The sequence below is a fragment of the Grus americana genome, chromosome 28 (assembly GCF_028858705.1).
Source record: "Grus americana isolate bGruAme1 chromosome 28, bGruAme1.mat, whole genome shotgun sequence".
NCBI classification, from domain to species: Eukaryota; Metazoa; Chordata; class Aves; order Gruiformes; family Gruidae; genus Grus; species Grus americana.
This window is the reverse complement of record NC_072879.1, coordinates 4,470,751-4,481,763: the sequence shown is the minus strand read 5'-3', so window position 1 is coordinate 4,481,763 and position 11,013 is coordinate 4,470,751. Positions and strand designations below refer to the sequence as shown.

The 11,013-nt window shown below is 56.7% G+C and overlaps 1 protein-coding gene across 1 annotated transcript; it reads left to right on the top strand.

The window, feature by feature from the left end:
• Positions 1-2,478: 2,478 nt before the first annotated feature.
• Positions 2,479-10,643, top strand: LOC129197330 (acidic leucine-rich nuclear phosphoprotein 32 family member B). Its single transcript, XM_054805660.1, has 7 exons — positions 2,479-2,634; positions 4,943-5,092; positions 5,597-5,719; positions 6,787-6,985; positions 7,286-7,407; positions 7,840-7,894; positions 8,733-10,643. Exons 1-7 carry the CDS (start codon positions 2,581-2,583, stop codon positions 8,819-8,821), a joined length of 792 nt encoding a protein of 263 aa, XP_054661635.1. The 5' UTR covers positions 2,479-2,580; the 3' UTR covers positions 8,822-10,643.
• The last annotated feature ends 370 nt before the right edge of the window (positions 10,644-11,013 follow it).

The window sequence follows — 11,013 nt, the reverse complement described above, 5'->3', positions numbered from 1 at the left end:
CAAAACGCAGGCAGATAATATTGTGTTGTATAACGGACAGATAATACGTTATTCCGAGCATCTGTGCTCCAGCTTGAGTGATAAAGCTGCAGCCCTGATTTTTTTTAACCCGGGTCAGCATTTACCGTCCAGCCTTCCAGTTGCCGTCACTCGCGCAGTAAATTACCGGCTTCACGTTAATCTGCCCGACCATAGAAAATCTAGATCGGTTTAAATGCATCTAGCAGACATCAAATACCAGACGCAGCTTTAAAATCGATTCGGTTAAATCAGAGCAGGGTTTTGTGTTTTAGGACAAACGTGAAGCTCAGTTCCCGAGGGAGTGCAGCCCACGGGAGGGGAGATAAAGCCACCCTGGGACGGGCGGGGAGGGGGGGGAGCATTGTTTTCTACAAAGAACAGGAAACGAGCCTCATGAAAGAGACCTTAAAACAAATGCAGATCAGCAAAGGGGGGACCTCTCCGCTCATCTCCCAGCTGCTCTGCCCTGCAGAACCTGCCAGCCGGGGGGGGTGGGGTGGGGGGTGCCTCGGAGGGGGGAGATCCGGGGACCCCTCGGGTGCTGGGACCTGCTCATCCCTCCCGGGCAGGTCTCGAGGAAGCATAAAAAGGCCAGATGAACCTGGGTTCAGCCTGCAAAGGAGGGACCCTGTTACGGTCGGATTCCCGGGATCTTAAAGGTCTTTTCCAACCTAAATGATTCGGTGATTCTACAACCCACTCGCTGCTTCACCCGTGGGGATGTGATGTCCGGATAGGGCAGTAAGAGGATGCTGTGGGCCTTGTGGCCGGACCCGGGGCTGCTCTTAGAGCCCCCACCCCAGGGCTGCCCACCTCCGCACGGCCTCGGTGCTGGGCGTTTTTTGGGGAGCTCCTTAGGTGCACGCGGAGGAGAGGGGTGACGGGTGAGGTGCGCCGCGGGCTGCTCGCCCCACGGCGGAGCACCGGCAGCTCTCTGGCATGCAGCTGTGCTGCAGAAGCTGAGCCGGGATCGGGGAGGGAGTGGGGGAGATCACAGAGACGCAAAAAACGCACCGATGTTAAATGCAGTTTTGCTTCATGTAGATGTCCCTTAACTGCTCTTAAAAAAACCCTAACAGACCCCGGGTTTGGCCCCTTTGGAGCTTAAACCCCTCTGCTGCTTCTCCTAATAAAATAAGGTTCACGTTAGAGCCAACTGGCAAAAATTAACAGCAATGTCCCAGAAAGCCATTTCCTCCCATACAAGGCAGGCCAGTGGCCTGCTGCCAAAGGGGACAATGAGGGACGATGAGGCTGGTCCTGCGAGCCCTCGTGTTCCTGTTTACTCGGAGGCTTGGTCATTGATCAGAGAGATTTCTCTGGATATTTTTTAAGATAATTTTTAACGAAGTCATGGCCAGCAGCGCCCACATCCTGCAGGAATCCTCCTCCTGCGCGAGATCCTCGGGAACGGTGGCACCGTGTCACGGCGGGGGACCTTCCCGAGCCCCGCGCAGCGAGTCCCGCCAGCTCCATCGCACCCTTTAGACGCAGCTGGGCCCGACAGCACCTCCTGGGCCAGGCGCTCCCGCAGCCGTGAACTCACAGGCTGCGGCCGCCCCGCTCACCCTCACCTCGCCCATCTCATGACGGCAGGATTCCCGGCTCACGGTGTTCGCACCCGGAGCACGGCCCTGGCCAGGGCGAGCCGTTGGCCTCTGCGGGCTGCCCGTCAGATGAGGGAAGGGAAAAACATCGTCGTAACCCTCGGAGTAATGAGGGAGTTCCCCTGGTTATCAGAAAGCCTGACCAACACCCCGGCTTTATCAGGCTCCCCGGCTGCGGCACCGGTGGCAGGCGTAGCCTCGGCAGCAGCCGAAAGAGGAGGCCTGGCATGGGGATGGGACCGTGGTGTCTGGAGACGGGGACGCGGTGTCTGGGGATGGGGACGAACATGGTGCCAGGGGATAGGACCGTGGTGCTGGGAATGAGAACGTGGTGCCTGGGGATGGGGACGTGGTGCCTGGGGATGGGAATTTGGTGCCTGGGGATGGGGACGTGGTACTGGGGATGGTGACGTGGTGTCTGGGAATGGGACTGTGGTGCCTGCGGATGGGACCGTGGTGCCTGGGGATGGGACCGTGGTGTCTGGGGATGGGGACGAACATGGTGCCAGGGGACAGGACCGTGGTGCTGGGAATGGGACCGTGGTGCCAGGGATGGGACCGTGGTGCCTGCGGATGGGACCGTGGTGCTGGGGATGGGGACGTGGTTCTCGGGGACGGGACCGTGGTGTCTGTCCCCCGGCCCCGGGCTCTGCCCCGCGGGACCCCCCCAGCTCGCGGCGTCCCCGGGCTCAGCGCTGCCGCGGCGGGGCCGACAGGGGGCGCTGCCGGTGGTGGTGGGGGGGGGGGGGGGGGGCGCGGCGCTGCGCGCGGCCGGCAGGGGGCGCGGCGCGCGCCGCCTTTGTTGCCGTTGGCGCCTTCCTCTGCCGGGGCGGCGGCGGCGCGCGCGGGCTCGGGCGGGAGGCGGCGGGAGCGGAGCGGGGCGGGGCGGCGGGACGGAGCGGAGCGGGGAGCTCGGAGCGGCGCGGGGAGCTCGGCTCGGGGCGGCGGGAGGATGGAGATGAAGAAGCGGCTGACGCTGGAGCTGCGCAACAAGAAGCCGGGCGAGGTACCGCGGCCCTAGAGCGCGTTGGCGGGGAGGACCGGGCGGGCACGTGCTGCCGGGGCGGCGGTGGGGGGGGGGGAGAGGGGGTCGCCCGGGGGTCCTGAGCGGCGAGGGGGGGGGGGGGGGCCGGGTTGAGGCGGGGGGGGGGAGGAAGGCGGTTGGGGGGTGCGGAGCACGGCGGCGGGGCTGCCCTCCCCCCATCCCCTCCCGGCATGGCGGCGCGCACGTGCGCGGCGGGGCCCGGCCCGGGGCGGTGGCGGCGGCCGGGCCCGGCCCGTCCCGAAGCAGAGGGCGGGGGGCGGCGGAGCGGGGGCGGCCGGGCTGGGCTGGGCTGGGCCGCGCCGCGCCGTCTCTGGCCGCGCTGAGGCCGCCGGGCAAGGCCGGTGCGGCCCCGCGCAGCCATGGCGGCTCGGCCATGTTAGCGGCCGCCTGGGCCTGCCCCGGCCCGCCCCGCCGGGGGCCTGGGCTCCCCGCGGGGCCTGCTCGGGCCGGGGGCGACGGGCCGGGCCCGGGGCTCGCCCCCGCCCCGGGAGACTCCGGCTGCCGCGCTGTCAGAGCCGCCTCAGCGCCTGGCGGGCACCGGGTGTTCCGGCGGTGCGAGGCCGAGCGGGGCCTCCCGCCTCCCCCGGAGCCCCGGGGCGGGGAACAGGGTACCGGGGCGCGGGCACGAAGAGCGGGGCTGCGGCACCCCCTCGCCGGGGGAAGGGGCTTTAGGGTCCCCGGGCCCCGCCGCTGCCGTTTCCCCTCAACTCGCCGTCCGGCCCGGCGGTGGAAACGGAGCCGCCTGCTCCCCTCAGCCGGCCGCCATGGGGCCGGGCCCGCGGCTTCGCACGTTCCCTCAGGGCTGAGCTCCCGGAGCGGGCTGCCCCTCGGAAAGGCGGGCGGCCCCGCTCCCGCCGCGCAGGGAGATAGCTGGTGACTGTCACTCGGCTCGGGGACGGGTCCGCCGTGTCGTGGCAGCGTGCTGCCGTGGGCAGCTTAAAACCAAGCCGGGAGCGTGAGGAAAATGGGTTTTAAGGGGAGCTTTTGGTAGAGATTAAAGACGCTTTGCGGATGGTAAAGGGATTTGCAGGATGAGAGCGGTTTGAGGAGCAGAAGCGTCCCTGTGAGGCTGCGAGCTGCGGGGCTCCTCTAGTTTGACACCAGGGACTGGAGCGACCGGCACGCTGCAGAGCTGAGCAGGGTCAGAGCCTGCTTGAGGCTCCTCTGGGGTGCTGGGAGCAAAATCTCAGCGACGAAACTCCTGGCTGAGCCTGTTTGCTGCTCAACTCAGAGTCCTGATCAGCGATGCCTCTTTTAAGCGTTAATTTCTTCGGAGCTCATGCCGCCAAGGTGGCGTGGCAGCCCCGAAACTGCTGCTGGTAAAGCGAAGTGATTTTAAAATGATTCCCTAATACTTGGCTGATCTGAGCGAGAGAGGTGAAGTGGGAGTGCTGCGAAGGAGGAATTTGGAGAGCATCACGAGCCTTCTGGCCAAGGCTGATTTTTGTGTCTTGCTGTGAAGTATGTGTGGGGTAAAAGCAAGTTTTGGAAGTGGCCTGTGAGAGCTGGGGCTTGAGGGCTCACCTGGCTTTAGGGGAGAGGGGAGTGCCAGGTATGCTTACCCTCCAGCTGCCTGGGGGGGGGGACAGTTCTGAGCTGATGTTTCACGGTCCTGTGGCCACAGGGGAGGTTGATTTCTGTGCTGAATTAGCGGGTAGCGATGGCTTCTGTGTGTGTAGTCTGTGCTGGGCAAAATATTAGATGTCATCAGTGGTCCTGCACTATGAGCCTGAGGTTGAGCTCATCTGCTTAGAGACCTGCCAAGGCAGATGTGTCACCTCTTCGTGGAGACTGTCACAAGGAAAAATCCTCTGGAGGCAGGTTTTCCAGCACCCCAGTGGTGTGGGGGAGAAAGTTGAAGGGGACAAAACCAGACCAGATGACCTTGTTTGGCCTCTTGTTAGCGAAGCCTGAAGTGTGACTTTCTGAAAGCTTTTTGATGTCTTGTGCATGAAATGTTTTGATGCAACCTCATGGTTCAACCGCTTAGTGCTTCTTAGTGGAGAAGGTAGATCTTGGTTGGAGCTGCAGGGTCGTGTGTTGCACGGCTTGCCCTTAATGGGTGAAGCCTTCACCACCATGAGGGATTCTCAGCTTGCGCCCTCGCAAAAGTTACTTGGCTTTAAGATTTTGAATCCAAGTAAGGAGGACCGTCCGACACACGCCTGCTGCTTTGAAATGTCGGTCAGTCTGCCTGATGGCGGCTTGACAGCCTCGAGGTGAGACTTAGCCGGGTGTGCTGACAGCTGCTGGGTGTCTCTGTTGGCAGGTGAAGGAGCTGGTTCTTGATAACTGCCGTTCGGACGATGGGAAGGTCGTTGGTCTCTCCTCAGATTTCGAGAACCTGGAGTTCCTCAGCATGATCAACATCAACTTGCTGTCGGTCTCCAATCTCCCCAAACTTAACAAACTCCGGAAGGTGAGTCAGTCCTGTGGTCCCATCTCCAGCAGTCTTTGCTCTGAGACTTCTGTTCCCCTGTCCCTGGTGACGATTGTTTTTCCTGCATTTGCCAGAAAAAGGCCATTTGATTTTGCTTTTTTCTCTGCAGCTTACAACCTGAGCAAGTAAGAGAGACTGGTTTTTAGTAGGCAACAAAATGTTCTTGAGCTCGTTATATGTTTAGCATCCTTTCTCTCTTGCTTTTGCTCTTGTGCTACTGTCAGAAGCTTCAGTAACATCATAAATATTTTGGATTTTAGAGCACGTACCCCTCTGTGCTGCAGTACGGAGGTGGCTGGGAGTGCTGCGTTACTGCAGGAAAGGGGTTTCAAAGGAAAACTTGTACTGCTGCTCTGTGGCGTGGTCTAACGAACCGGGTCTGGAACTTGGGTGCCCGTTGTAGTCCAGTTCTCAGGGTAATTTTATTCCCCATGTCGCAAGTTGAGAGACGCTTTGTGACCATGTGATATTCCCTCCTGGCAGCTGGAGCTGAGTGATAACAGGATTTCTGGTGGCCTTGAAGTTCTAGCAGAGAGAACTCCTAACCTGACACACTTGAATCTAAGTGGCAACAAGATCAAAGACATCAATACTCTGGAGCCCTTGGTGAGTAGAAGGCTGTGCTGGAATCTCAGGGATGACGTCGTTCCCTTTGGGGAGCGTGTCTGTGCAGAAGAAGTCCAACGTCTTGGTAACTGTTCCAACAGCACTTCGTGGTTCTGATGGGAACAGATGAGTGGGTCCAATTTGAGGCTGGGCTAATAGTTAATGGCTCCTCTGTCTGGAAAACCAGCAGCCAGTTGCTAAAAGAAGCATGAAATTGGGCTGGATGAGTAAAACTGTGGATGCAGTGCTCAGAGTCCATCTGAGAAAGGACCGTTAATGGGTCGGATGCAGTTTGAGGTAGGTGGCACCTGGGGTGTCATGGAGATGAGTTGCTTGGACGCCAGTGAGGGTGTCGGTTGCATCAGCCCAAAGGCGCTGTTGTGCTGGGCTGGGACCCTCTCGCCCTGGGTGCTGTCACAGCATGCGTTGCAGGGGGTTCCTGTTGCATCTGAACTGCCCCAAAGAAAGGCTCTTCCTTGTGGTCCTGGGTCTGTAGCTGACAGGTCTGATCTAGGGCATTCGCCTCAGTAGCTGTTGCCTTTGGTCCCTTCCATACCCCACCCCCCCATCCCCAAAAGAGCTTGAAACTGTTTTACTCCTTCACTCGACCTGGTGCACGGTGCGATGGCCTGAGCAGGAGAGCTGCTGTGGTTGTGCCGAAAGGCACGCAGGTGCAGTCAGCGGTTCTCCCCGTCTTGTGCTCTCGGGTTTTTTGCCTAATGTTTTGGGCAGGATGAGTCCGGCTCAGTGATCCCTCCTGCTGAGGGAGCTGGGCTTTCTGTGCTTGTTGCCCGTCCCATTCAGAAGGGAGTAAGGTTTGCAAACGATTTCACAGGGAGCTGACTCCAAGGAGGGAAAACTAGGACAGAGGAGCTGAAAAGAAATCTTCTTTGCCTGCAGTTAGCAAGAGCAATAACTCCTGTCCATCTGAGGAGCACGTGGTGCAAATAATGCATGCAAAGACATTTCTGTGCTAGATCTGGGCAGCAAACCATCTGTCCTCTGATGACTGCCTGATCTTCAAGCACTGGCAACTTGTAAATAATCTGACGAATTGATCTTTGCAGAAAAAGTTGCCAAACCTCCATAGTCTGGACCTCTTCAACTGTGAGGTGACAATGCTCATCAACTACCGGGAGAGCGTGTTCACCCTTCTGCCCCAGCTCACCTACCTAGACGGATTTGATGCTGATGACCGGGAAGCCCCTGACTCGGACCCTGAAGCAGATGGAGATGGACTGGAAGATGAGTACGAGAATGGGGAAGGTAAGGATTTTCTCCTCTTGGTTTTCTTGCTGGGGAACAACCCCTTTTCCCCTTCTGCGTGGTCATGTTGCTAAATAAACGGCGACTATAATTTGCCACCAAAGCAGGGGTTGTCTGGATAAGCCCACTCCCTCCTTTGGCAGGCTGTGTAAGAAATGAGACTTGGTGGTGCTCCTTGCGCACCCTTGTTCTCTGTGATTTCCTGCCCGCTGCTCACGTTGCGCTGGCGTTGGGACCATACTGTCTGGGAGTAGCGAGTATTTGGGAACCGTAACGCTTAGCTCCCTCTTCTTTTGGTAGAAGGTGAGGAAGAGGATGATGATGACGAGGAAGATGATTTGGATGAAGAAGTCATTGATGATGAGGAAGATGAAGATGATGATCTGGAAGGTGAAGAGGAGGAGGACGGAGTAGATGATGAGGTGAGGCTGTCTGTCATCGGTATAAATCCGCAGCACCACGTTGCCTTGTTTGGTGATGCGTTTGTCCCTGGTGACCCGTCTGACCAGATGTCAGAGGCGCCTCTTTGGCGGCAGATCTGAGGAGTGCCGCCATGCACTCTGGCTTTGCCCGTACACCTTTTGACTCGTGGTCCGCAGGCTTTGCCAGTTCAGACTTGTTTATTGCTTGGCCTGGTACTTCCCGTGGCTTCAAGTGAGAACGCCGCACAGCCCCCTCGCAGGGGTGCAAGAAGCTGTTTAGGAACAGACAGCTTCTCCCTGCTCAGCTTGTACCTGCCGCCCTGAGGCTGGAACCTAGGGCAGGAGCAGAGGGGAAGGAAAATATCGCTGTGGAATTCCACCTTGCTCATGGAATTGTGTTTTTTGCAACAAAACATCTTGTTTTGACTCCAGGAGGAAGATGAGGAGGAAGACGGTGAGGATGATGAAGAAGATGAAGCTGATGATGGTGAGTGGAATCCTAACAAACTAAGACTTTGCAAACCTGCCTCAACAGTCTGATGCGTTTGCTGTTTTTGTAGAGCTTCCCAAGCTTCAGTGCAGCGCTGCTGTTGCCTGCAGCTTTTCCCTGATAGAAGGCGCAGCGTTTCTTCTTACGGGCACCGCTGAAGCTCTTGCTTATGCCCGGGCTGATCATTGAATAGTGGTTAAACGAGGGGTCACATGGTGGTGATGGGGAAACAGGCTTCAGTGCCTGCTAATACCAACCACGCTGGGTAAGTCTGCCAAATATTAGAGAGGGAAGTCGCCTAGGAACCCAGTTCTAAGTAGCTTGAACTGATGGTCCGTGCGGGAGCAGGGCTTCGGTCGCAGAGGCGGAATTGCTTTTGGAGAGACGTGTTCCTCTCCTCTCGGCTGTAGAGGGGAGGGTAGTCCTGAGTCCGGGCTTCTCCGGTTATAACAAACTATAAACACCCGAACGAACGTTGACAGAATATAGTGGCTGGTGTGATGACCTCAAATGATCTTCTCTGAGCTTGGTTAGAAGCGACTGAATTCTGCAGATACTATCTTTTTGGGCATGCTCACCAAAAAAAGCCTGTTTTCAAGAGGCTTTTGAAATGTGGGATGCTTGGGAGGGCATAGAAAATAGTTAATGTCTCCTGCTAGTCCAAGCTTTTCCGGGTGCCACACGAAACCGGGCAGGGTGGATCTCCGCTCTGTAATGGTGCCAGTCTAGTCTGTGCTTGTTCACCAGCAAACTGTGGCTGACGCGGCTTGAAGCCCCAGTTCAAATGCTGTTCCGCAAGACTGAACAGAGCTTCACGCTTCGCCTCTTTTTGCAGACCTTCCGCGAGGGGAAAAGAGAAAACGAAATCTAGAGGATGAAGGAGAGGAAGATCCAGAAGACGAAGAGGATGATGAGGATGACTGATCTGAGCGAGCCAATCAGTTTTACAGACTATGACTGTGCTTGTCTTAACCTCCCCGTTGTGTCTATGTGAGACTGTAAATCCCCGTCTCCCACTCCTCCCCCCTTTGTATGGCTGCAGCGTCCACAATATATTTTTTTAAGATGTAGAATACTGTAGGCATTCAGGGGAATCTTCCATACAAGGCTCACTTTCTCACAAGTATCTCATGACCAAAGGCTTTCTCCGTTCTGTGGTTTGTGCAGCAGTTTGCAAAAAAAAAAAAAAAAAAAAAAAAAAATTACTTTCCTCCTAGGGTATCTTTCGTGTCTGAAATCAGCCTTGCCACACTGGACCCAGAGCTCCCGCTCGCCTGACAGCAAAGAAGGCGTGTTTGCTATCCGCATGCCCTCAGACCAGCTTTCTGAAGACGCTTGAGCCATCCTGAGCAGTGGGTGCAAATCTGGTTCAGCTAAATGGACTCGAAGCGAATGATCGCTGAGGTCTCTCTGATCAGAAATAATCTGATGTGATCTCTGGAGATGCTTGAAGATACTTTAGTGCTGGGGATGTGGGGTGCCTGGGGTCTTGGGGAGGGGGGGGTCAGCTGCTTGCGAGACCTGGTCCCTCTGACGATGCACCTTGCAGTAGCCCTGCATTTGCTTTCCTATTTTTTTTTTTTTTATATAAACTGGAATATTTTTCCTGGTGGCCACCTAATAACTTTCACTTGGATATCCCAAGTAAGTCTGGTTTTTGCGGCTGTGAGCATCTTTGCTGTGATGAGGCTTCTCGTCACCCCGCAGCCGCCTCTGCCTTTAGGAAGAGATAGGAAATAGCAGGTTAAGGGATACTGCACTTCCGTCAAACTCCATTTCGCACTGTACAGAACATGTTCAACCAGTATCACTGTGATGCACCTAACTCGGCGTTCCCCGGGAGACCGTGTTAGCCTATATATTCTCAGGGTCCTTCTGCTAGCCAGTTCCAGCTCTGGACAGTTGCCTCAGCGCTAGCCTGGTGTACGCATCCTCCTCCTCTTTCCTTTTCAGCATGGAGAAGCGCGTTGATCAGAAATCCAGCTCTCCCACTCGTGTTTATGCTCTGCAGGAGCACAGACGGTGCTGCAGAGCGTGCGTCCCCCCTGCCCTGCGGTGGCTGGAAGGAGGAAGGGGGGGGTTCAGCCAGGTGTAGCTCTCTGCCGGAGGGTTTCTGACCCCCTCGCCCACCTTTCTTCTACCTGGAGGCGTGCAGCCGGCACATCCGTTGGGCTTGTGTGGAGAACCGGCCCCGTGGCATCCAAGGGATGGTAACTGCTCGGTGCTGGGTGCCAGAGAGCTGTGCTGGGGCTGGAGTAACTGCTGTTCCTCCTGCTGCTGAGGCTCTCCCCGGGTGCAGACGCACTGGCACTTTGTGGCGTTCCCGGTGGTTGCTCTGGGCAATCTGTCGGCACCCGGCGCTCGGAGGCGAGACTCGGCAGCGGTTCCTTCAGAGGAGTGGTGTGTGTTGCAGCACATCCGAGTTTCTGTTGCTTTGTTCTGTTCTTGCTGTTGTCTCTTGCATTGTACAGTAGCTGTAACCATTCGGAGAAGAACTAGTCCTGTAAAATGCAAACTGAGTAACTTATAAATGTTAAAGGAATTTTTAAAAGAAATTTCAGAGCAGCAGTTACTTCTAATTTTTCCCTGCATTTTTAGCAGATTGTATGGATTTTATATTAGCCTAGTAACTGTCAGGTTTTGATTGGTCAGACTAGTCCCAGAAATAAGGATCTCCAGCCCTTTTGTATCTTTTGTTACAAAATTTGGATAAAACTTTTAATAAAGACTTCAGTTTTTAAAAATCCATTGCAATGAACGTTGTCTTTGCTGCCTCTGCTCTAGGAACGTCTGAGCTGCAGCCAGCCTGCAGGAATGCTGGGTGGAAGTTTTGGGACAGTTTTTATCTTGAGTCTCTTCTGGGAACGGTGATTGTCCTGTGCCCCCAGCGTGGCCGGGGCTGGCTCTGAGCCCCAGCTGGGTGGACGCTCGGTAAGTGCGGATCAGCTGCTGGGGCTCATTTGGGAACATCAGGGCTGCTTGTGGGGTGGGGACGGGGACAGAGCGGGGGCTCTGGGGTGGCACAGACCATCCTGATGTGGAGGAGTACTGGCACGAATGTATCTGCAGGACCTGCCCGGGACGGTGCAGCCCCTGCTGTGCTGCACGCTCTGCCT

Excerpts from the sequence above, each read along its gene's own strand:
- LOC129197330 (XM_054805660.1), top strand. The coding sequence starts at position 2,581 with ATGGAGATGAAGAAGCGGCTGACGCTGGAGCTGCGCAACAAGAAGCCG. Across the intron at positions 2,635-4,942 it reads GCAACAAGAAGCCGGGCGAG|GTGAAGGAGCTGGTTCTTGA; the intron begins GTACCGCGGCCC and ends CTCTGTTGGCAG. Across the intron at positions 5,720-6,786 it reads TCAATACTCTGGAGCCCTTG|AAAAAGTTGCCAAACCTCCA; the intron begins GTGAGTAGAAGG and ends TGATCTTTGCAG.